General features: G+C 35.3%; 3 protein-coding genes across 3 annotated transcripts; 1 reads left to right on the top strand and 2 right to left on the bottom strand.

The window, feature by feature from the left end:
* Window positions 1-826: 826 nt before the first annotated feature.
* LOC137926433 (zinc finger protein 557-like) lies at window positions 827-11,334 on the bottom strand. Its single transcript, XM_068770032.1, has 7 exons — window positions 11,125-11,334; window positions 9,462-9,597; window positions 7,957-8,022; window positions 6,889-6,951; window positions 5,524-5,610; window positions 2,547-2,609; window positions 827-1,864 (listed from the first exon to the last, which is right to left on the bottom strand). Exons 1-7 carry the CDS (start codon window positions 11,287-11,289, stop codon window positions 921-923), a joined length of 1,524 nt encoding a protein of 507 aa, XP_068626133.1. The 5' UTR covers window positions 11,290-11,334; the 3' UTR covers window positions 827-920.
* Window positions 11,335-14,909: 3,575 nt separating this feature from the next.
* LOC137926157 (zinc finger protein 480-like) lies at window positions 14,910-24,309 on the bottom strand. The gene is made up of 5 exons (XM_068769711.1): window positions 24,041-24,309; window positions 22,008-22,149; window positions 20,569-20,706; window positions 17,689-17,910; window positions 14,910-16,893 (listed from the first exon to the last, which is right to left on the bottom strand). The coding sequence occupies exons 1-5, from the start codon at window positions 24,194-24,196 to the stop codon at window positions 15,776-15,778; spliced, it is 1,776 nt and encodes a 591-aa protein (XP_068625812.1). The 5' UTR covers window positions 24,197-24,309; the 3' UTR covers window positions 14,910-15,775.
* A 1,487-nt stretch (window positions 24,310-25,796) lies between these two features.
* Window positions 25,797-27,105, top strand: LOC137926161 (uncharacterized). Its single transcript, XM_068769720.1, has one exon. It carries the CDS (start codon window positions 25,957-25,959, stop codon window positions 26,857-26,859), a length of 903 nt encoding a protein of 300 aa, XP_068625821.1. The 5' UTR covers window positions 25,797-25,956; the 3' UTR covers window positions 26,860-27,105.
* The last annotated feature ends 426 nt before the right edge of the window (window positions 27,106-27,531 follow it).

Below are 27,531 nucleotides of genomic sequence, written 5' to 3'. Positions count from 1 at the left end.
CTGTAAGAGTATTGCAGTTAATTATTAATTCATAATAATTGTTACCTAATTATATACTCTGAAAATTACACCATTTTTATTATTAAAATTTAACTAAATGTGCCCTTCCTTAAAATTTGATATTGTAGTTGTTTTTCTATAATGGTGCTATAAATTATAAACTTTAAAATCCCGTGCATAAACAATGTGAAATGATTTGTTATAGCTGTAAAAGCTGTAAAGGGAATGTATAGTTCATTAGTCTTTAAAAATCTTTAGTTTTTACACCTGTTTGCAATCAACTTGTATAAAGTGATCAATCTGAAATATGTTAAATTAATTTATTTATTACATTGGAATGCGGTTGGTTAATAGCTTCTGGTAGTACAGAGTCTGCAGTAACAGATGATAAACAATAATTAATTTTAATATGTAGTAATATGAATATTGAAATCACTTTATATTACTATATTATTATTACATTATTTATTACTTCTGAAACACCACTATTAAAGTTTTTTTTACACTTATACCCCAATCACCCTGTATATAAGAGATTTCCACCTATGTAATGATCTGTCATGTTATCTCTGGAACCATAATGCTTGTAGAGTTGAATAATCCTTTTACCAAGTAGAGGTCAGGTAAGTTTACACGCTCGCGTTCATTATATTGGCGAAGCAGACAGAGGACCTAGGATTGTTGTGTGGCGTGGTGACCATGATCAGGTAAACGCGGCGTGGGTAAGCCCTCCAACAGGTGGTTGGAAGTCGCTGGATACAGGCAACGCAAAACCTCTCATCGTGGCGATATTTGGAGAAGTCCTATGCCTTGAATTGGACGTCCATCGGCTGACATGATGACGATAAACCCTCAGTTTTTATTGCAGCTCATGTTTCTTGAAAGAATTCCTGGTAATGGACCATTTGTTCGACTAATACTTATGAGTAGAAAAATAACAGCGAGCTTCCGGAGTTGGTGACTGTATCGGTTGTGGTGGCAATCGCATCGACTGGTGGCTGCGCAGGCTGTTCCTCGCATTCATACCTCCTTTCATGTACTTTCAGGTGGCTTATTAATGTTTTCTTCTGTATGAAAGCACGCCCACACACTGTGCAGACGAACCTTTTGTCGTTGTTGTGGATCCTCATATGCTCTCGCAGCGTGTTCAGACGCTGGTAGGACTTCTGGCAGATGTCACATGTGTGTATCCTCTCGCCATCATGCTTTATCATGTGTGCCTTCAGGGAATTCTTCGTGTAGAACGCCAGGTCACATTTATCACACTTGTGGTTCCTCTCATTGAGGTGATCTCGTCGGACATGACTGGAAAGGTGTCCCGGTGTGATGTAGCTCTGCGGACACTCATTACACTTGTACCTCTTCAATTCCTCATTGTGCACTTCTGCTAAATGCTTCTGTCTAGCGTAGAAAGATGACAGTGGTATGTTGCACCTCTTGCATGAGTAACGAAGTCCAGATTTGTGTTCTTTGGACACGTGGTTTTCCCGCTTCTTGGCCTTGTCGAAGACAGCGTCGCAGTACCTACAGGGAAAATCCCCGACTTCGTGAGTCCTCATGTGACCACGAAGTCTACCTGGAGAAGCGAAGCTCTTACCACAGTCCTTGCAATTGTGGTTAGGGTAGTGAATATTCATGTGGCTGTTTAAGTTGACGAAGTTGGGAAATTTCTTCTTGCATATTGCACAGTCCAGTTGATCCTTTTCCAGTTTGAACGGCAGAATATTTCTCCTTTCCTTCACGGTGGTGTCGGCGTTTTTTTTGACGGAGTTGGCGTCTCTTTTGGCACTTGATGGGGTTTTTTTTCTGGACTTCTTCGGGTGGTACTCATCCGAATCTTGTTCGTTTATTACCGCGTCGTTAGCTGAAATGGATTTGAATTTGTAAAATACGTAATGGTAAAGCAGGATCGGTACAGGTGGCATAGGATGGTCTATCCATAAGGTAGATAATCGACCTCGGTTAATATTGTGGCAATCGTGTTACTCTACGTTATCTAGAGGAGTTGCCGTGAAAAAGGTCGGGTGCAAAGCGCAGAGCCGCGTGCGCAGTGTGCGAAAGTGGCTAAATATTGGTCCTTTTCTTACTTAGGATGGACTTCCGCAAAATAACGCCTGATTCCATTAAATATACTCGTCTATGACTGTCACCGCTCGTGCTTTTACCGTATTAATGAAACGTGGACTTCCATGTCTCTAGATGAGGGTATCGTCATCATCATAATTTCAAACGTAAGACGTCCACCGCTTGTTGATGGGTGTACTTCGCTGCGCTTGTCAACACATGGCCTCCGCTCCAAAAACTGGCCCAGCAGCCAAGATAGCTCTATATTCTTCAACCTATGTAGCCTGACCACTATTAATTCAACTTGCCAATCAACAAGGCCATGTCGTTCACTTCCATTCGTCTTCGGACCTCTTTATTCCTGATTGGATCTCGCCAAAAACGACATAGCATACGACAGAGCATAGCCTTCTCCATGGTTCGCTGGACGACTGTGACGCTATACAAACAGACAAAATGTTTAAAAGAATTTAAAAACATACCTGTCACTTTCTGTACCGGAACCTCGACTGGTTTTACTTCAAAAACCGCGTCGACTGTTGTTCCTGAAAATAAAATATGGATACTCAGTGATAATGGAATTTCTGGACTGACTAAACGTAACATGTATTCTCAAGGAGGCAAGAACGTGTGCCCTTGTTTGATACTGAACTAAATTTTTCTTTTCATAATCCTCAGGAACCGGTTGTTAGGTTAATGACATGCAACATTCATCATCATCATATTTTAGCCGTAAGACTTCCACAGCTGGACTTAAGCCTCCCCCACAGATTCCCAATAAAACCGGTAGACAACGAGGTGCATTCAGAGTCATCCGAAGACCTAATTAAAGTCATCAATCCATCTCGTGGACACGTCTACCAGTCCGTAGAATTCACTTCAGAATCTAATGGCTCCAGCAGCCACCTATTTTACGCGCTATCTGGCCTTCCACGACTTTTTTAACTTGCGAATACGCTGGGTTATTTCATTCGTCTACATCTAATTTCTAATTGGATCTTGTATAGGTATTTCGGAACTGAGCTTTTCAAAGAGAACCAAAGTGAAGGACTGCGTTACAGTTTCAAAAGTCGTCACACACATTGGTCATATTTAATGGAATCTGGCGTTACCTTGCGGAAGTCCATCCTAAGTAAGAAAAGGACCAATATTTAGCCACTTCCGCACATGCAATGGTAGTCGTGCAACAAGGTGCACCGCCCGCCAGCCCGCTGATTAATGCGTATGCGGCATACAATGCGAATGACACAACCGCCACCGCCAAATTACTCAACACGTGTTTCACCCCTCCACGGGGCATCTTCAGGAGTTATGTTACACCGATTAGTGACAAACACAGAGGGAGCTCAGTCCTTTGCCGCTTGTTGCATTGGTCACACCGTCTCAACCCCTTGCCGTGCCTTAACGAGTCAAACTCGTGATAAAAATTTTGGACCAAACATGAATATGATGAGCCAGGCATGTGAATACATAAAAAAAATCAATAATACAATAGTATTGGACTACAAGAGTGGTAATAGAAACGCAAATATTACACGTGAACTACCCTTTATAAGTACTTTTATATTTTCCTTACTATGGTTGTCTGTAAGAGATTGCCTTGTGTGATAAGACCGCCCATTGTACTTTTATGTATATTATTGTAAAACTTATTAAATGTATCTTATCGTATACAATAAAGAATATTAAATAAAAAATAAATATTTCCGAAAAAAGGTGTCTATTACAGAGGCATTAACATCTTGACTCGTATTGTGATTTCTCGCGTGTCAGTCTGATCTGTTTACCACGCGTTGACGTGTAACACTTTGGCCTGGGTTTTGTAGAAACATTTAGCCAAGGGGTAAAGGTACTGACAGATATTGGACCAGAAGATGTTTCGCTGTTTCTTTAAGGTTGCCTAGCAGAATTGGAATCATTGATTGAACTCTCTCGAAATTCCACTCTGACTTTGCACCATGTATTTCCATCATTTGTTAAGGAATAGAAACTTCGCGAAAATATTGTCTACTAAAATTAATGTTTTGAAGGTTAAATACATCATCATATTCTTAAAAACATTTACAACTGTCATTCAACTTTTCACCTTTAAATTAATTGTTTATTATGTTTTATTATTAGTAGATATGTAACCACCGACATAATTTATGTCCAATCATATATAATACTAGCTGATCCCGCAAACGTTGTTTTACAAAAAAATATAGTTTTTATTTAACAAATAAAAAATAAGGGTTTATCGGAGAGGGGTGAAAATTTAGGGTTGTATATTTTTTTGTATGCTGTATCATAAAAAATATAAATAATTTAAAAACTTTTAAGTTAAACGGTTTTTTGATACCCATATTGTGGTGGTTGTGGAAAAATGTGTACCTAGTCCGCCATATTGGAACGGCGGCCATCTTAGATTTATAATGTTATTGATTTTATTATATTGTATTGTCATCTAAATTAAATGTGTGTACCAAATTTTAGATCAATCTGACAACGGGAAGGTGCTTAAATTTCAATTTCTAATTTTGATCCAAATAAATAAACAAATAAATTCCGTACGGGTCGAACTAAATAAAACCGTTTAAAAAACAAAAAAATTTGTCTAAAAAATAAAAAAATAAATTATGGGTGGACCACCCTTAACATTTAGGGAGACGAAAAATGGATGTTGTCCGATTCTCCGCCCTGGCCGATATGCGCGCTAAGATTCACGAAAATTGGTCGAACCGTTTCGGAGTTCAATCACATTCACCGTGACACGAGAATTTTATATATTAGATGTACAAATAAAATATTATATACTTCTAATCACTGTAAGAACTTCATAGGAAAGCTCAGGGTCACAGAGCAATGGAGAGGGTTATGCTCGAAGTTTCGCTGGGAAGTCGAATCAGAGATGAGACGATTGGCAGCGAAACTGAAGTAGCAGTTGGAGGGGTACTTCCCTCACGCAACCGATTGCCGTTGTTGTCGAAAGGTTCTTGAGTATCGACCACAAGGTAGACGCGGCGTGGTTAAGCCTTTGATGTTCCGAGGACATAGTCAAGGTAGCTGGAAGTCGCTGGGTGCAGGCAACCCAGGACAGGTCATCGTGACGATCTTTGGGGGTGACCTATGACTTGCAATGGAAGTCCATCGACTGAAGAAGATGTATCTCCATAAAACTAGATTTGTATAACAACTCTGCTTCTTCCGTACATATTTGCATTAGAATACAATTAAAATCACCAATGTAATTTTCGTTTAAACACATTCAATTATAACATGATAGATGTCTTCAACTACATTCCATATTAGTCCGGATATGTCACTTTTTGCATGATAAATCCAAAAATATTTAATGGAATGTAACCAGAGGTACCTTATGGCGGTAATCAAATAATTTCTACTGATCCAATTCTTCAACTTATCACACGAAACGGTGTGATCAATTAGAAACCAATTGTGATGACTTCAGTCACTTACCCACATGATTATCATCTGATTTATTCTCGCATTGAGTTGGTGTGTGTTCTATCGTCAATTCTTCTTTTACATTCACCGCCGATTGTTCTGTAACAGGTCTTGAAAATTAAACTAGAGAGAAAAAATTGAAAGTAAAGAAGAAGAAAAGAAAGAAGAAGAAAGCTTGCTGGCAGATCACGTAGTTTAAAAATTTACATCTTGAAATTTGCCTTAAGGTATTACAAAAACTCTTTTGAATATGACGGTTTGTCAAGTTAAAGGTATCTTTATAATTAATGTTTCTGATATTTAATGGATCGGGCGTTAACCTTGCGGAAGTCCATCCTAAGTAAGAAAAGGACCAACATTTAGCCACTTCCGCACATGCAGTAGTAGTCGTGCAACAAAGTGCACCGCCCGTCAGCCCGCTGATAAATGCGTATGCGGCAAGCAATGCGAATCACACAACTGCCTTCGCCAAATCACTCGACACGTGTTGCACCCCTCTACGGGGCATCCTCAGGAGTTATGTTACATCGATTAGTGCCAAACACAGAGTCACTAATGTTTCTGATGTTTTTTTTTCTCTGCTCTCTAAATGGCATTTGCATGTTTAAGATGGCAGAGAGATATCTTTCCGATCTTGGGATATATATTACTTTTTTATATCTTTTACTCATTTAGTTTAGTACGGTTTAGAGAGAGAATAAGGCAGCTAAGACTAAAATATATCCTTTATATCTTCGGCTCTTTAATCTCAGATTTAGAAATAAGGCGGAATAAAACGTGTGAAATATTCCTATTACGCATTTTATGTCATAAAGCACAGAAAAGCTAAACGCCCGCACTTGATGTTGTCGTTCTGAAGATCCGTAATTTACATTTTTAATACAAACATGCAATATCTATCCCTCTCTCCCTTTTACGTGTAAATTACTATATAAGCCCATCTCTCTCTAACTCTGAATGAGCCGTAACTCGTTACGAAAATTGAGTCTAAATTATAAAGATATAGAGATACAATTGCAACGAAGCCGAAATTATCCGATTGTCTCTTTCTAAAGGTCGATGTGCAATATTTATCGCCGGGTACTGTAATGTACTGTCATGTAATGTACGGTGACTATTCACCCCACTTCCATCATCGACATCTTTTCTTACACGTTCATACATGCACACTCTCATATATCTCTCTTTAAATTTCATCAAAAACCGGTTTTTATTTACCATGTCATGTTCACAAACAAACAATACTTCAAGACATGAATCTCCACCATTCATTTTTCAATAAAAACTGTTGAAAGCTTGTTGGACGCATCGTCTTCCGACGAAATTAACAGGTTCCTCTGTCCACCAAAAAGAAATTTGAATAAAAAAATTTCATACCTGTCACATCATGCACTGGATCCTGAACTTCTTCTTTAAAAACAGTCGCGTCATCTGTAGACCCTGAAAGAGAAGTATATTTCTAGTTCGTGGACCTGGTGCCGACCATCTAGCATCATTTCCCTCTTTCAAGGTGGAATGGTCGAGTTATTGGATTAATAAAATGTTACATTTACGCATCTGGATGTTCCTTCTCAAAATCCAAGTAAGCTGGTATCCAAGTGGCAGTTTCAGAATCAAGAAGTCACGTGACGAACAGGAGCTGGTTTGATGTGCTTCACGGCATTGTAAAAATTGAAGGTAACGGCATAGTGCCAACTTATTCCGCCTTTTCAAAAATTGGACTCAGGTGCATCCCAAAGTCTATACGAAAACTTTTATCACACGTATCATGGAGCTTTGTACCAGTTCTGTATGACCTATAGCCTTAATGGCACGCGGTCAAGCATCCACTAACCCGGCTTGGTGAGGAACACCAGGTCGGCTGGTAAATTTCTTGAAGAGTATTGTGCTTTCAGGTACTGTGCTTTCAGGCAAGCTAGGCAGTCCAGAATGATTAGAGTAAGATTGGTACGAGTTAAAGGCATGAACAAATGGATCAACTTTGAAAAAAGCTGATAGCTTCCAGAAAGACACTTGGAAAAGTTTGATGATGAAAGCTTTGGATATTCCATCAATGGTCCTTAGCATTGAGTCAGCTAATCTTTCCATGGATGATGGTATAAACCTTTACTATAAGATCACAGATAATGTTCAGAAAGCTTCCATTGCTAGATTAAAAAAAATATCAAATAATGTTTATTTGTTAAGTATCACTACACTGTTAAGGACTTCATCTAAAATAGCACAGCTTGGGTAATGGTTTTAGCGTGTTACATATATATATATATATATATAGCTCCGGTGTTAGTTTCGCTAGTTCTTCTCAGGCAGTAGACTTAAGTTAACATCGACAAGAGATGCAATAGAATCTATGCTTCAGTTATTAAAAGCTTATATCGTTTACCAGGAGAACTATCTGCTAATCCTGACATATTTCAATATAAAAAAGTACTTGAAATGTCATACATGTCACTTCCTGTCCTGGATCCTGAATCTCCTGCTTTATTACAACAACCGTGTCTTTTGTAGGCCCTGAAAGAAATTTTTAAGTCGTGAATTTTTAACGCCAGTTTTAAAATACGAGAAATTACTGGACGTGCAGGGTATGGTGCCCAGGGCTGACAACCCTCAACCCAAAGGATTCATCCCTACATTGACGTTCATCTTCACCGACCAGACTCCTCTCCCTACCTAACCAAATATTTAATTATCTTACTTAAAACTATCTTTAAAAACTCATTCCAGAAAAGCACAGATGTTCACTTTTAACAGTTAAAAATCTATATCCAGTATTTTAAGTTAATGCCATTAGAAATGTAAAAAAATATATTTTAATTCTGCAATGGCCTGATTAAAGTTATAACTACATGCATCTTTAACTGTTCATAGGTGGACACTAAGATATCTAAATCAGGTAACTTGGGCTCCACTATAGGCTAACATGACCAAAGCATGTGGAATGTGAGAAATATACCTTTAATATGTCCAGGTACTGAGTAGAAATAACACACTGTTTATAGACAATAAGTTAAAATGTTACTGAAGCCAGTATAAAAGTATGGTATATTGCTCGGGGAGTGGCCAGCAACTTCAACATCACCATTATTCACCACATGTATAACGTTAAAGTATGTATAATGTCCATTGGTACTTAACAAATTCTTTATTCCACAAACACCGGATGGAAACGATCAAAATAGAGATCAGAGCGTTCGCTATATTCTCCATACTAGTTGTCCATGCTGTTAGAACGATAAAAAATATGAACAATGAGAGAGGGAAGAAGGAGAGAAATTGCGAAGGATGAGAGAGAGAGAGAGAGAAAATAAGGAGATTCATATCCCTATCCCAAAAATAAGATGGGAGAACAAGAGGCCCCAATAACAGAGTCCATAACAAAAAGTTGGCCACCCGAATTCATAAATGAACACCTGGAGAAGCATAACACCCTGATGCTCTATGAACAGATGAAGATCTGTTTGAAAAAGGAGTGACTTCACTAAAGGCAACCCCTTACATGCTACCGGAGTCATTCACTTATAGCCAGTTAACAAATCACAAATTAGTGCAGACAGAATCTAGCTTTCCATAGCAAACATCAGCACATTTATGTAACAAGCTTCCAGTAGCATTGGTAGGATCATTCTCAAATTTGGTAAGTGTCTGATCAGAGATGGTAAATACCCATGCTTTGCAAGGCTTCCTTCAATTTGGAGATCAACCCTAAGTGCCACATTTGCCCACTCTCCCTATAATGGGATGGGGCTGGTACCCATACAGTAAATCCATTACATGCTAAAAAGTTACATCTCTTTAAAAGCAGAAATAACTAGAAAATAATGTTTAAAGATTAAAATTCAACTCGTACTAAATATATAAACTATTTCCTTTTTTACAAAATCAGTCAGTAAGAACACCCATATATTTTATGAGTTTAAATGTAATTCTGCTAGAGTAAATAATGGACTCACTCGGCATTTTCACCATATCTTCCAAGCTCTTCAATGACGCTTCCACCTTCTCCTTGAAGCTAATGCAATGCTCCAGCTCATTAATGCAAGCAAAGCAAATAACTCTTTTTGTGTCCTCCAAGTTAGTTTTAAGTACCTGTTGGTGGTAATAACAAACTTTATCATCATTAACATGTGAACCCATACACACCCCTTGCAACATGCAGGCCACCCCCGAAGAGCTTCATGGTGACCAGTGTTTTACTCCCAGCATCCAGCCACTCAAGAATGCGGGCGCCCAAGAAACAATTACCGTTTAGGTTCATAATGTATTTAAAAATCATTTTGCTACTCAAATAACACTATCATAGAACCATCTCCCAGTTTCAATATTACTTATGGTTAAGGAATGGTCCATTTATGCTAATTTATTTGACATTAACTTAGATTAATTTATTTATGAAGAGGGATTAGAATTAGAAAATGGCTCAAAAATAGCAGGTCAATTTTATAAACCATTCATAACATGTATGGAACATGGCAATTTTTTTTGAAGTTTTTTCATTCGGGTCATGTGGTGTATACATGACCTACACTTTAAAAATTAAAGTAGTTTTATAGTATTAGTAGTAAAATACTTGCAGTATTGAGAAAGTTATAATAGCTATAATTTGCCAGAAAAATTTTTAAACTTTAATATGCATTACCTATATGCATAAGTAATGTGAAGTTATCTATATCTGACTCTACAGTTCATTTGTTTAAGAATCCTTTGTTTTTCTATGAGAACTGCAAATGGCGTGAACGGAAAGTGCAGCAGGGGTCATATATGCCCCACATGGTATGGAATGTGTTAATATTATGTTAATGTTGATTGATTTTTGAGATTTCGATTTCCAAAATAATATTATTTATGTTAAATAATTGGTATATCATTTTAAACAATTTTTATTTAATTTAATTTACATATCTCTAATTCTTGATATGGGAAGTCTATAGGGACTGTGGGTAGTGCAAGATCAGTCATTACAGATCTCTAATGGAGGCCCAAGCCTTACACAGGGTGTCTATAGGCTAATATGATGATGTTTTATAACTCTTATTTTCCGATATTTTGTAGTTATTATTATATATTGTATTTGCATTAATAGTAGATAGATGATTTGAAATTTTAATTTACTTCACATTTTACTATTTATATAGTCAGATTTATGTATCGTCCTACAACAATGATGATCAGTCTTTTTAAAAAAAAAAACACTTATTGTAAATGTCAGAAAAGAAGTACATAGATTTATTTGTACCTAAAAGAAAAAGTAAAATAGGTCACCTTATCATTCAAGACAATTTTTTTTGGACAACCAATGTATAAAAGTAGGTATTAGTAGCGGGTTATCGACATGTACATACAAACATACACATATTTACGTATAAAGACATATATTTTTATATACTAATAATAAATAGACCTTGTTATATTTCGTGTATGTTTACTTTCAATGGTAAGACTGAATAAATAAATAAAATAAAATGAAAATTTAGCTGTTATATGCAGTTTAGCTGATTATAAGATAATAATTTTGTAAGCCAACGTCTTGGTACTATGATTGGAGGATATATTATTAATCAGATTCTTGTTATGGTTGTTAATAATATAGTTTATTATTAATGTAACTTAACTTACATCGATGGAGAAGCATTTGGACAACATTTCGAGATAAGATTCTGCGTCTCCACTGTGTTCTGTCTTTATGAGCATACTTTTCACGACGCCTTGATGTAAACATAGGTTGCAAATACCTAACAACGGTAGAGATTGTACCATTATTCCTGTATTATCGGCATCCATATTGTTATCAGATTTAACTTATTATTGTAAATAATTTAACTTATACTAAATTATTGCTGTCCGAATAAAAACAATATATTGTAAATATATAAAAATAATATAAACATAGCTCGAGTCAAAACCCCGCGAACTGTCACTGTCATTAATATTTTTTTACAAATGTAGACAGTTGGAAATTTTCTAATATCTAAAAATATCCTATTTTTTATTTACGCATCTCTAATAGAATTAAATATAATTAACATTTCACAGGATTTTTGTTTTAAATTTAATAAATAATTTATTTATGAATTTATTATAAAAAATTTAAAACAAATTAATATATTCTTAATAACAGACGGCTAATAAAGTGTGTTCAATTAAAGAGATATTTATAGCGTTCACGCAAGAACGCTATTAGTATATTATTGAATAAATCTTTTCATAGCATTTAAGTTTTTGGTTGATCGAAATGTGTGGAACTTAGTTTGTTTAATCCTTTAAATAATTAATACTATTATGTACAATATCCGGCGATAAACATTGCACTTGGACCTTTGGAAAGAGACAATCGGATAATTTCGGCTTCGTAGAGCGTTACCTTTGTCGCAAGAAACACAAAAACAGGACCGATTGTCTCTTTCCATAGATCGATGTGCAATATTTATTGCTGGGTATTTACACATGAAATTAAAATTAATGATTGTTCAATTTCATTTAAAAGAACAACTGTTGAGTTTCTGGTCGGCTTTACTCAACAGAGATTCAGAGCCTGTGGTAGCTTATTGTTTATTGTGTTAAAATAATCGACAATTTAAAGCGTATGTAAATGTCTACATGAATAAAGATATTTTGAATTTTTTTTCCGAACCACTACAGACAATAGTTTGTTTTAAATCATTCTTGCGCATTCGAATTCGAACTAGGATTTTAATTCGACGCCATCAGTTACATTACCATCGTCATAGCATTTTAGCTAACTTTGAGCAAATACATACATGAGTGGTAGTTCACAACCACCTGCTAAATCTTAACATATGTATTAAATTGATAATCGGATTAGGGCGCGTTAGAGACAGTCGTAGCTAGGTATCTTAATATTTTATCCAATTGACCAAGAATAATTGTATAAGTAATTGGTAAAGTGCAATAGGATTATAGTTTATGCCGCGTGACTGTGGGATCCCTTCATACTACTCCTGCAGGTGTAGAATTAGCTATGTAACCTGGTCAAGTACAAGTATTCTTTTATTAATTTAAGCTCCTCGCTAGGTGGACCGGCATGGGTAATGTCACGGGATGGCGCTGGAGGTGGACAGCGCAGGGCCGGTCATCGTGGCGATATTTGGGGGAGGCTTATACCCTGAAGGGGCGTCCATCAGCTGAAAAAGGAGAAAAACCTTACTCCTCATGAGCAGTGGTACCCCAGAGGTAGAGATAATTCACGCTTTGTTTATTAAATGTAGACGATTGCCACTGCTCACAAACAAGTTTTCAGAGGATTGACAGCAGCGTCCTCTGCGTGTTATAAATACCACATTGCGATCGCCAAACCACCTGACAAGCGTGGCCATCATAGATTAGTAGTAGTATTAGTTCATCATCGAAAAGACACCCTTTCTCTAATTATCTTAACCTAAAAAGGACGATAGGTAAACGTGTTTTCATCCCAGAAGTGATGAAAAAAATGTATGTACAGGGTTCATGGAGGTTTCATAATAAAATAAATAAAACAAAAGCAATCAATAATCTCATTTTTTATTTCATTACAAACTTAATAAATTAAAATCGTAGATCATTTAAAATTAAACACATGCATATTCCCGTAAAGAATGAAATAAACTCAAATATACACATACGTAATTCATTATTAAAATACATCTCTATAGTACATGTGATTCCGTATATCTTAGTCACATTATCATAGTTATAACGGGGGTTCCCATAGTAGTCGAAGCCGGGTTAAACTGTAGGTCAACATACACGACTCTTTTTTAGTTCTACTCACAAAACGATTTTGTGGGTAGAACTAAAAATCAATACATTAATTGACAGAAGTTCCTAGTTTAAACTTTCAAGTAGTTGCCATTTTGTTGTAAAAATTACTGATATTTTTTGTACGTAGCAATATTGTTGTACTAAAACTTTTATTTTGAGAAAATTATATCAAATTCACTAAACCGAGCACAGTTCCGAAATTGGTATGAATTTTGTAATTTGCTATGCAGGTCTGAGGCTATATAATTCTATGAATTTTTGTTTTACTAGGTCCACTGTTGGTATGATACTTGTTTCGTGCGACAGAGTTAACATTTTACGAAGTCGAAATAAGTCGATTGTCTCTTTCCAAAACTCGATGTGCAATATTAGTCGCCGGGTACTGTTAAAAAAATCATATTATAGTGTAAAAGATTTTTTAATGATAATAAAGCCTAGGAATGAATTACTCTATTATTGTATTAAGGATATTATAAAATTGATCACAAAAAAACTGTCTGGATTTGTTAAGAGATCCGGTTGTTCCAGACCCTTGTAGCTTTTAGTTTCATAAAACCATTATCCTGGACACCAATCTGATTCTTTTTTTGTATCAAATAGGGCTTTCCTAGCATTCTTGTCTTATTAATATGAATATTCGGATACATAAATTTGTATGCAACTGACAGAATTCTATACCTACCTACCCATTTACTGTAATAAGATAAACACAAGTTACAATAGTAGGCGATAAATATAGTACATTCAATTCATATTATCGCACGACTAACAAAACGTCATATGGGTAATGTGGGACAGAGATAGCGCTCTACAAAATAATCCGATTGTCTCTTTCCAAAAGTTGATATCCAATATTTATCGCCGGTAATGTATCATAGCTTCTCTGATATTTGCTTTATGGAATTAGTGGGTCTTTGAGGAAGATAATTTCAACATCCTAGTTTTTGAATGTCATCAAGTTTTGTGAATGAAGATAAATAATAAAAGTAAATAAAATTATTTGTGATGTATATTGTTTATAAAGTGATTTTAAGTAGCTTACTAAATGTAAGATGAAAATATGAAACCTATGGAGAATGATTGGCCATAGGTGTAAAATCTTAAAAGGCATGTATCTAAACATCTATAGTTTCAGAAATAATAAATAATGATAACATATTAAAAATGTGTTATATTAAAATCAATTATTGTTTACTTTATATTGGCAGAAGTTATTGGCTTATTGCATTCCAATAGTCTCAAAGTGATCACTTTATATATGATGATTGTAAATAGGTGTAAAAACTTTTAAAATTTTCCGCTGCCATATGATCTACACTAATTTTTTATTTATTTACACTTTTTGTACACCATAGATAATAACTAAAATAAAAAAAACAATACATATAGAGGTACAAGAGGCGGTCTTATCGCTGGAGGAGATCTCTACCAGACAACCTTTGTATGGAGATGAGAGACATGAGTGAGACATGACAGTTAGGGTGTAATTATATATTCAAACCTGAAACTTTAACATTTAAAACCAATAACCCTGTATAAATATTAATACCTACAGATTGGTGCGCCCCCCCCCCCCCCTAGAGTCTAAATAATTTGAAAATTCAGAACAGAATGTAGTTAATATATAATATTTTTTGGTTCAAAATAATAAAAAAAAATCAAAAAAATTATTTTCAACTTTGGTGCCCCCCTGCTTGTGGTGCCTGGTGCGGCCGCCCCGCTCGCCACCCCCTAGCTACGCCACTGGAGCAACCCTTTTATCTACATTCGTGACTTTGGTTTTTCATCACTTAGTTTTAATCAGTTAAAATGGGTTTTCTTTTAAAATTGGACCAATGCAATTTGATTTCATTGTGTAGTTCATAAAAAAAATTTACTCACGATATAGAAACAAAAAAAAAATGGAAAAGTAAGAACAATACAAAATACATACAATTCATTTACTTTTTTGTATTGCAATAGTTTTGTAGGAGTAACATAACGTCATCATCAGTGGCGCATCGAAAAAGGGAAATTCCACAGAAATATAATTGTTCATTTAACTCTATATAAATATGGGCGAAGCTCAAATGAATATACACACTTCTACTTTGGACTTCATGTTGTTACTACCTCAAGACCTAACAGCCCTAAGAAGAATCCATTGTGGGATTCATTCCTGGTTTCAAAAAAGTGTTTCGTCTTGTTAAGGTTGTTGGAAGGTGCTGGTTGTGTTGCTTCTAGCTGGTTCTTTTTGAAACATATCAGGGAGACAAATATCCAGCAGTGAACATCCTATGATTATGTTGATGACAATGATGATATCGGTATTTAACGGGCCTATCAAGCGATTTCAACGTTAATAGAACACTTGTATAAGTTAGACATAAGTTTTTCACTCATTAACTGTCTCAAACATTCTATATTTATCCGCACAATCACAATTACACTAATCTAACGATAACTAGATTCACTTGGCTATATATAATATTTGTGATGAAGTCTATACACTGTTGTGTGTGTTGTGATGTTAAAAATAACATCCTTCTATATCACATTCCGGATGATGACTCTTTATGTGAGATTTTAAACTTGCATTTTGTATGAACGCTTGTCCGCATATATGACAACTGTATCTTCTTTCGTTTGTATGGGTACGTATGTGATACTGCAGTGATTTCAGTCTTGGGTAACTCTTCTCGCAGTGTCCACATCGGAAATTCCTTTCGCCTGTGTGTGTAGCCAAGTGCTCTTTCAGCCGGGACGGGAGATAGAATCTCTGATCACAATATTCACATTGATGTTTGAGAACCTTTTGATGGTTTCTTCTCTGGTGTTCTGTCAATGTCTTTTGTCTATTGTACACTTTATCACATAAATTACAAGGGTATGTTCGCTTCTGTCCGTGAGCCTCGGTTAGATGTTTATTCTTCAGCGCATACGACATGAAACATTCATCACACCTCGGACAGCGTATAATTGCCTTCTTTTTATGCACTATATCCACATGCATGTCTTTATAGTGGTTAGATTTGAAAACTTTACCGCACACTTCACATGTGTGTCTTTCATCGTCTTTATGTCGTTTCAAATGGGCATCCAATCGAGGTTTCTCTAAGAAACACACTCCGCATATATCACATGTGTAGTTGCTGAAGTGTTCCACCATATGTGTGTTCAGTGTGTTGAAATCTTCGAAGACATCACTGCACATTACACAGACTAGATCGTTCCATGTTAACTTGTATAATAACATTTTATCGGGAGCTTCAAAATAAATCTTCTTTCCATGAACTTGGTCAATGTGTTGTTTAAAAGTTCCTAAATCGTCTATTTTTGCTGGACAGAGTTTACAGTCTATTCTTGTGATGTCGATTTTTGGCATTTTCTTATAACCCATTAAAAGCTGGAATGGCTTTGTGTCATGGGAGACAGTATGCTCTCGCAAGTCTTCTGGCTTCGGATAGTAGTCTTTACAGTAGAAGCAGTAATAATTGTTTCTTCTGTTTTTAAATGGACAGACATATGAGTATTGGATTATTGTGAAAAGATTCTCCTCAGACATGCAGTCCAGGTCACGGTTATATGTGTTTTTCTTTTCCACTGGAGGTTTTATACTTCTCGGCGTCTGCTGTTTTGTACTTGTACCTGAAAATGTAAATACAATTACAAGGGTTTAAATAACAAAAAAATGTTATTTGTAAGCATTGTTTCATTATTACCTACATGATAAAGTTTTATAACATATTTATAAAAACATTTTCCTTTTAGAGAAAAGATTTTATACAAAAACTCTATCTTCTATCTGAATATTATTAAATATTTAATGGATTCAGGCGTTACATTGCGGAAGTCCATCCTAAATAAGAAAGGACCAATATTTAGCCACTTCCGCACATGCAGTGGTTGTCGTGCATGAAAGTGCACCGCCCGCCAGCCCGCTCGTAAATGCCCATGCGACAGACAATGCCAACTACACAACCGCCACCGTAAATTCACTCAACACGTGTTTCACCCCTCCACGGGGCATCTTCAGGAGTTGTTACACAGATTAGTGCTAATCACTCGGTGTTTAGCACTAATCTGTGTAACAAACTTAGTGGCGGTGCACGTTCATGCACGACAACTACTGCATGTGCGGAAGTGGCTAAATATTGGTCCTTTCTTATTTATTATTAAATATATCTTATTATAGCATTCAATGTATATACAGGTGTACTCTTATGAGGATACTATCATTATAACCAGAGATAATCTTACATGATTCAATCAGACGGGCAAACACAGTAATGTCACCAACAAGGACAGAAGACCTTGTTAAGGTTAAAAAAGACTGGATACAGGCTGTGTCAAATCAGTTCTGTTGGAAATCTATATCTTATGTCTAGTTGTGTAAGTGACATGGCAAAACAAACATGAATATTTAATTATATGAACACTTACTCGCTTTCTGCTTATTCTTTGTGGCCTTCTGACTCTTTTTCTTCTGTGCTCTGTTCGACTTTTCAGACTTTTTTTTCCGAGTTCCGTTCTTCGTCTTTCTTATTATCGGTTTGTCCGAATCAGACGATGATAGAGAATAATCGCTGTCATTATCCATTGGATCTCCCTCAAACGGTGACTCTAGAGATTCCTTTTCCTCTTCTTCTTTCTTGGGTTTTACATCTGCAATTGTTTAATTATCAATGAACAAGAGTTACAAATAAATTTATGCACTACATATAAATAAATAAATAAAATAAAATCTATTTGCTAGCAACATGGTTACAGGATGTCGTAGTTATTATATGTTAATAACTATGTCAAAACAGAACAGCATTCTTCACCACAAGTATTTGGTATACAAATTTATACAAAATTAAACTACCTAAGTCACTAAAGAAAACACCTAAAAAGTACAGTACTCGGCGATAAATATTGCACATCGACCTTTAAAAAGAGACAATCGGTTATTTTGGCTTCGTAGAGCGTTATCTCTGTCACACGAAATACAATGACTGACAAAACGTCACATAGGTAGTGTTTGACAGAGATAGTGCTCTATGAAGCCGAAATTAGCCAACTGTCTCTGTCCAAAGGTGGATGTGCAATATTTATCGCGGGATACTGTAATATAATATTTATACATTTAATAACTAATAAAACAAAACAGATTAAAATAATTACAACTATAATAAATCTTTTTGGAATCAACTTTTAATTACATGCAATAAATTCATTGCTATTACAAAAAGTATTTGAGGGGCAATTCTTACATGATTTACAGTACCCGGCGATAAATATTGCACATCGACCTTTGGAAAGAGACAATCTCGCCAATGTTTATTACATACACCTGTAATTTTCGTAAATAATTCGTAATAACATTATACATAAATAATGTGAACTTGTTTTTTTTTTAGTTTTATTATACCCCAACCTAAAGCCTCCACTTATAGAAAAATTTGTGTATTTTATACAAAGAATAAAAATAATTATCAAAAGAAGCAAATGATACTTGTTGTAACAGCTCCTAATAGATACCGGACTGTTTGTATTTCGTGCGACGGAGATAACACTCTACGAAGCCGAAATTAACCGATTGTCTCTTTCCAAAAGTTGATGTGAAATATTTATCGCTGGGTACTGTAGGTAATATGACCTTGATTTTTATTGCCATTTAACTGCATTTTCTTTTATACAGATTTAAGATCATGCACCCTTAACACGTTCACTGCGGCTTGAGGTCGATTCAGCCTCATGGTAAACTTTGCACTGGTGCGGCGTGTAAAACTCGTGTTTTCTCTCTACTGCGGCGGCTGTTTACACTCAACCGTATGAGAAATGACAAAAACAAATATAGCTTTCTTTATGTCTGCGAAGCATTGACTCAATATTGTAAAAAAAATATTGATGAACATGAGGCAGAAAAGGCCTCAACCGCACTACTAGAAGTTCAGCTGGAGGCTGATTCGACCTCAGCCGCACCAGCTGAAAGTTCTTCAAAATTGGGCCCGCAGTGAACGTGTTAAGTTCCATCAGCTCTGATGAAGCTGTAAAACCCCACGGGCTAACAGCATCAACTTCAACCGACAATAAGTTATGCAGAGTGGTTGATATCGTCGATAGTTGTAATTTTATAGGATTTTGCGATAAAAATCTTTTGTTATCACTTGTTAAAAAAAAACTTATAGGGATGTTTTTGAACAAATATAGAGAAGCGGGAGTTAGTAATTTAAGTCTTTTAAAAAGAGGCCTGCATAGGTCAATAGGGTCCGAGTCACAAATAGCCCTGACACACTTCTGTGAAACGAAAACCCTATTCATATCAGCCGAATTTCTCTTACAGAAGTAACCAAATCTTAGTGCAGAACTAACATAACCATGACATGCTACTAAGACAATTTTTTTTTAATTTTCTTAAAGCATATACGAACTTATTTACTCTAATATTTTTTTTTACATGGACCGGACTACGAGGAATGCTCCATCTCATTCGTCGCTTGACGAATGAAATAGGAGGTACATGGAAGGTACGACGGCGTCGACAACACAAAATTTTTTCCTGGACGCCATCTCAGACTACCGCGAGCTTCGCAGTGTCGAGGTGAACGCGGTCTTGGTCCAGCTCTTCACGGGGCACGGGGGGTTCTCTAAATACCTTCACCGGTTCAAGCTCAAGGAGAACCCCTCGTGCTTCTGTGAACCGGGCGTGGACCAGACCGTGGTTCACCTTGTGGCCAACTGTGCTGCCTTCGGAGGACTATGAGTCGGCTCCAAATGCCGGTTAAGCACTAAGATCTGCGAGAACGCTATAGCCTCGCCAATCGAGAATGATGAGATGCGACCAGAGTTTCTTAGGCTATGTACAAAAATTGTGATAAGCGTAATAAAAAGAAATAAGTCAATAATCTAAGAAAAATTAAATTAATTAAAATGAGTGTAAGCAGAATAATATGTATATAAATAAAAAAAAATGTAAAAAAACTGAGAAACGAGGTGATGGATGAAAGGCATCGGATAAAAGGGAAAATGGAATAAAAGGGCAAGACAGATGAAATGTTAGAATGTGAGGGAAGAATGATAGATCTTAAGATGCATGGAAGAAGAGCGCAAAAATAAAAATATAAGTGATGTAATTATTAAAAAGAAATAAAAGTCTTTAGCTTATAAATAACTTAGCGGTATGAGAGGCCTCCAATAGTGGGGGCCATTAGAAAAATATATTTTTACATGAGCTTTTCAATTATTATATATTAATATCTTTATCAAGTTGTTTAGCCAAAAGTATTAGAATATTGTAAATATAGATTAAATTAAATAAATCTTTTGATTAATTTTTACCTTCTGTACCATCAACAGAGTAATCACCACCGATGCTGTCATTCAGATCGCCATCATCGACAGAATTGTGATCACTGACATCATCCTTTGGTTCAGCTTTTAATTCAATACCATCTATTTCCATTTCTTTCTTGGTCTCTGTAACAAGAACACTTATATATGTAGAAATAAATTAAGAAAAGATATTTAATTAATAAATACAACCGTTTTATAGTATCGAAGGTATTAAAATTACGAAGTAAATTATAGAGAACACTACCTGATACTGATTTTATTCATAAGAGAAGGTATACAACAACCCTCTATTTTCACCACTTTTTTAAATCTCATTTGTAGTACAAAAATATTTTTTAATTCTACATGCATTAAAATTTAACGGAATTTTAAATTTTGTGTATTTGTATATAAAGAATTTTATAAGTAATCACACAAACCAAGAAAAAAATATCTATTAACATGCATTATTATTTCGAAAAATCAACATAGGCCAATAAACGAAATTCTTCAAACCATAATAGATATGACTAACACAAAACAGTTGTGTTAGACAAATCTTTTGATGTTATCATTTTTGTTCCGTTCTATAATAAACATTTGGAGAAATTCTTCTTCAAATTCTTTGGAGGAACCTAATAACAACCTTGTAACACTAAAGTGGATAAAAGATCATAGCGTCTCCAAAGGCATAATGGTGCAGAAGAGCTGGCCTGGAGAGGCTCTAGCGTGGTCGTTTACGGCCCGAAGCCCTTCATCGCACTACCAATGGGTTAAGCCAGATCTTTCGTATCAGAGAGTACTGGGAGTCAACACAGTGAGCAATGGACAAGCCATGAGGAGTGTCTACATGCAAAATAGTCAATGCCGATCATAAGCTGATGGCTCTTCAGCACCCTTCTTCGGCTGTAGTGCCCTCAACTGAGCTTCATGGCAGGGATCTTAACCAGTCATGGTCTTTTAATGAAACAAGGACAGTACTCTGTACAGGGTGTACCTGGAAGACACCGAGACTGCTGCCCACGGACTACTTCAACATACGGGAGTAGCATCCTACAGGGCTACACTTCTCGTATCACCGAGATCGCAGGAGAGATCAAGGGTCTGCTGGAATTTCTCGAGGAGTTGGCTTGGCTTGAATAAAGCTAACCCCGACACAAAATAAGTGAAGTGCCGCTTGCTTGCAGAAACCAGCCCACAGAGACAAAATAGTTTTAGTGAAAACACCTTACATGATTTTTAAAAGTTGTTGAACATATCCTCAAGTTTATCATATGTCACATATATTTTTTATATTAGTAATATACATAGTTACAATAGGTGGGGTATGTTTCTGATGAACCTTGTACAAGGCTCACGGGTGACCTTATAACTTAAATGGTTCAAGGAGCGAATTCTCACTGGTAACATGTAAAAATTAAAAAATAAAATAAAAAAGCTCTCACCATCTTTATCCTCCAACTTAGAGTTCAGGAACAGCTCTTCGCATTGGAGAACCTGTTGCCGGAAAGCGCAGGCATCTCTTAACCGCACCACACATGTTGCACATACTCCGGTATCTTTCATATCTTCATCTATATGTGACAGCTGGAAGCATTAATATACAATATTAGTACTCTATATTGGCAAGAACTCTTTGATTTAATTTTATGGTATCATATCCGTGTCACTTTCAACCCTAGTATGGTTAGTCTATCTTATTTTTACCTGGCGTATGCTGTTAGGAAGGTTGTATTTAAAGATTATGCAGGTGAGGTGTAGAACACAGAAGGTCCTTACACTGAAACCTCTTTTAAGGTAGTAAAACTGAAGAGTTTTCTGGTGAGCCTTGGCTTTGGCTGCTACATACTACAATTACTTATACATATACACTATGACGTGAACATATGTAAAACTATACTGTATAAATACAATGGACCTTCCCGTAACTTAATGAAATATAATATATATATACTATAATAACCCTTCATGAATATCAATATATTTTATCTATGCGATCTCATATGTGTAAGCGGATGACTGAATAGGCATCAAATGATTTGCCGACACAGTAATTAATTCCTATTACCTGGGCAAAAAACAATATCTACATTATAATTTCATTCAGTATACAACAACATCAGAGATTATTCCTGGTGTGGTCAATATACATCTTTTGCTGATGGAGTTGGTTTTCCAAGGGTATATAAAAACAAACTTCCAAAGTATACAAGTTGTGTTATGAGTTACCATCTGGTTTTATTTAAAAATTGCTCAATTAGAAGATACCTTTAAAAAAATTAACTTAATTTTTAACCTTAAATAAAAATAATCAAAACTATGGTGCTGCGAAGTTACCAAGGTGTTTTACCTAATCCTGAAGATACGATCACATAATATGTATCAATACACTTGTAAGCTGTCTATATTGGTATAAACTGCTTCCATTATATAAATTCTGAGCACTGTGGGTGCCAAATCTAGACGTATTTGCAGTAATCCCAAGTCGCCTTCCATACCCTCGGCTTTGGCTATCACATTATTTAATTCACATGATCAGAATGCTGCCCAGCTCATATGGTTTAGGATTCAATTACAGAACTAATGAGATATCTATAGCTATATCTATCGCTAGAGTTGATAGCTATAGAAAGTCTATTGCATTTGCCTTCCCCATAGGTTTTCTAATAAGACCTGTTGGAAGCAGCCTGCATCTAGTCTCCTTATGACCATAACAAAGTTGTCTGTCCACTTTTTGTAAAGACATCCTAAGCTTAGCTTGCAAGTCTTTAAGATTCCGGCAATGTGTTCACTATATGTCCTAACCACAACCAGCTATTGTGATTAGTATAATACAATCTGATTTTGTTATTTCAACCAAGCTAGAGACCTAGATGGGAAATTAAATTATTTATTTCACTGTATAGGGCAAATAAAACAACACTTATCATTGTATGTTTGTCTCTTCACTTTGTACAAGTTGTCCCGTAAATCAGGTCAAGGTAATAAATTCATTTATTTATATTACTGTATCAACAAATCATTAAAGTTGTGCTTCAAATTTAGTTTTTAATTTTCGATTACTTTCCCTAGCATCCCATTTCAGCTTCATCTAAATTCTTGGGACATCTGTATATAATTGTACATACATCTCCTCCAATAATTTTTATTTCTACTGTTATAATTTCGTGCTACATACAAATTCCGATTTTATTGACTTTTATTACAACTAAGAAAATATATAATAAATTGTTTGATCTTTTATGTAAAGAGGACATAGAACTAATAAATACTTTCAAATCATATTCTCTCACTTTCAAAAACATTATTAAGAAATTAGTTGTTTCTTTAAAGAGAAAGATGGGAATAAAGTTATTAAATAATTTATAAAAAACTTTTAAATAAACAATTGTTTTAGAAGCAATACTCCACAGGAGGTATGTACTTCACTGACGTAATTAATATGGTATAAATTAAATTATCCATACAGAAAACTCACCACAATTCCAAAGCAATCCATAACCATCTCTGCATAAACTTCTTTCTTCTCCATCCAAGTGTATTCAGCAGAAAGCAATCTACATTTTTTTATTGCCCTACAGCATCTACATAGAGCTGGATCTATCAAAGGGCCATTGTTTTTCACCGTTGTCATTATGAATTAAATATATTATACTATGTTTCATACAGAAACAGGCCGTTTTATCAATTTAACAACAAATAACAACCATTGTTAGGAAAAACAATTACGATACGAACACAACACGATCATCGAACTATCAGTGAGACTAGTGACGTGACAGGTCCCTCATCTTATACAACTCGATAATTAAGTACAGTCAAATGTATCGATTCTACAGCACAAATCAGTGCTATGATATTAGCGAATTTAGTTTAATATATGTTGTAGAATGTATCACTTTACTTATACGCTTTCCATATAAAAGTATGATCAATCATATAAGCTTGAGAGTTTTACGAAGATTTTTTCCTTATAAATACCCCAAGGATTCAGATTTACTCTCATTCATAGCGCTCGCAAGTGTTTTAGAACGTCTATTTTGAGTATGTATATTTTACATTTCAGTGTGTTTATTAACACACAAAATTTAACAAATGCAAAATATCAAATTTAACAAGGGGCTTTAAATTGTCAACTATAAGAAAATGGTACACAAGAGTAAACAATCATAAAATCTTAAGACATTTTCTAAAAATGATTAAACATAAAAGAATTGTTGTCGTAATGGCCAACAATACGGAGAATGCACGCTACACGTTCAACCATTACTTTCTCAATATTTACTACATTTTAAAATATCTAAATATTCATGTATCTGCGTGAATTAATAGTGTCTATCAAAATATTGTCATTTGACATTTTAATAGTTAAATTTGAATTAATGTGAATAGAGGGAACACTTGCACGGATTCGTTACTGTTATCATTCGTGTAGTATGCGATAAATCAAAGAAACTGGATATCTATTATTAGCAAACATTTCAACTTAATCTTTTTTAAAAAAAAAAAAAAACATGTTTTGATTAACTTATTGACAGTCAGATATTGATTACTACTACAATCATTATAATTGTAGTTAGTTTTTATGCAAGTATTTTATGTTTTTATTTTATTTAATTTGTAATACTAAGCACGCTAAATATACATGAGGTTTTGTGTAAAATATGCATTGAAAATATGATTTCCGTCCTAGCGGATTAACAGATTTAGCGGACCCCAATTTCCGCAATTCGGCATCTCTATTGGTGCGATAAAAATATGAAGATTCATAATTCTTTGTTCAATAGACTTGATTATTTGACAGCTCAGAATTGTATTTAAAATAATATGTAAGAATTGTATTGTGTTACATATCTACAAAATTTTCAATGAATTTTTTGGTAAATAAAATATTTTTCTATTATAATACAATAGACACTATTCTTAAATTTTAATAAATTGTCTGTTTAGCCGTTCAGCTATGGTCCTATTTTAAGTTAATAGGTAACAACTCGAATTGAATCGATCAAAAAAACGAGTACATCACTAGAATGCATAGTAAATCCTACATATGTATATCTAATTCTGTTATTTTACCTCTGTCGGCGTCCTTATTTTTATTCCTATAAAGATCATACGGATAGAAAATTAAAGGTAATGTAACCAGGGGCGAGCTATATTCAACAAACCAAACAAAATGTCAGATTAGTCGATATCGCTTGCCCGGTGCCGTAGCAGGTTTTTTGTTGTGTTTATAGTGTAATGTAGCCAAACGGTGTTGGAGTAGTAAACAATTTAGTGAATTACAATTGCAGAAATATCATTCTGCATTTTTTTAGTTATTCTCTGCGATTTTTTGAACGAATATAAGACAAGTTTCTGTTTTATTTTTCGACTGAATTAACGTGTTTTACAATGCCGAATTGTACTAAATGCGATGTAGCTATCAAATCAGAAGATTTGTCGGCTCTACTATGCTGCAAGTGTTCGGCATATTGGCATGTATTGTGCGCTGGTCTGCGGTCCACTCCTCGAGATAAGCACAACTGGCGTTGCGACCTCTGCAGAATCACCCAATACAAAAAACAATCAAAAGGTGCTTCAAATTCCCGTATCGACACTGAAGGCATCGTGAGCAACATTAAAGACCTTCGCAAGGAGATTGACTCATTAAAAAAGGACATGTCCAAGGAGGGCTCAAATTCAAAATTAAATCTCGAAGAAAGGATTGATATCATCGAGGCGAAGTTGTTAGACTTGGAAAGTGTAGGAGACCTGGTGAGCGGATTATATTTGAGAGTTGCAGTTCTTGAAGAGCGCAACCACTATATGGAGCAGTTCGAGAGGGTCAAAAATTTGGAATTTCACGGCCTAACCGAGCATGACAATGAACAACTCCTGGAGATAGTTCTACGCATAGCTACTTTGCTAGAAGTCGCTGTAACAGCGACAGACATCAAGTGGGTGGGCCGTATAGGCCCTAACAATCAGAGAAGCTGCTCGAATCCACGCCCGGTTTTAATTATATTCAACGATCAGGCCGTGAAGAATTCGCTTATGCGAACCATGAGAAAAAATCGCGGCGTGAAGATGGCAACACTTGGTTACGCGGATGACAATAAGAGGGTATTCGTCAGAGAGAACCTGACGCCAACTTACCGCGATATCTTCCAGAAGGCCCGCCAGCTTCCGAATTTCGAATTCGCCTGGACTTATAATTGCCGCGTATATATACGCAAAGATAGAGATTCTGAGGCAATACACATTAAAACGAAAAGGCAGTTAAATACAATATTCTACCATTACAGCCTCGACTAAAACCTTATCGGTTTTTATTCAATCATTATTTAAAAATTACCCGCCAATCATAACCGGTTTTTATTTACGGTATTTTTTACCGCCTTAATGATCTCATTTAATTATTTTTATGGATAATTAATTATTCATGTGATTCCACAATGTGATATTTAAATGATTTAGTATTCTATATTTAATGTTTAAAACACGGGGGTCTTCTAAAAATGCAATGCAAACTTTTTTAGTTTGACCCTAACTCTTCCGCCTAAAAATAGAATTTCGGGGATTTCCGAGATTCATGTCTATGTTAAACTAAAGAATAGGTTTGCTTTTATAAGCCGATTAATTATTATATTTTTTTTGCGTCCATCTTGTGCTTTCTCATCACTTGTGTTCTATTATAAATATATACATATTTTTTAATTCATGATCCAAGTCTTTGTGCAATTCTCTGATATCCGCCAGTTTAAGAATAAAAAAAAGAATTATGAATATATTTTTTAAGTTAGATGTCAAAAATTGACGTTATGCTATAATCGATATCAGCAATATTAATGAAATAATTTCATATGTTATATATGTGGTAGTATTACACAATAATGGCTTTATATGTATCTTACTGAGTCAATTTATATTACTTCAAAAGTAATAAATATACCTGTAAGTTAATACGTTTTTGAAAAAATAAATTAC

Source organism: Battus philenor, unplaced genomic scaffold, assembly GCF_028537555.1.
Source record: "Battus philenor isolate CCGP_79_NKW_IND1 unplaced genomic scaffold, ilBatPhil1.0.hap1 SCAF_29, whole genome shotgun sequence".
NCBI classification, from domain to species: Eukaryota; Metazoa; Arthropoda; class Insecta; order Lepidoptera; family Papilionidae; genus Battus; species Battus philenor.
This window is presented reverse-complemented; position numbering and strand designations above follow the sequence as displayed.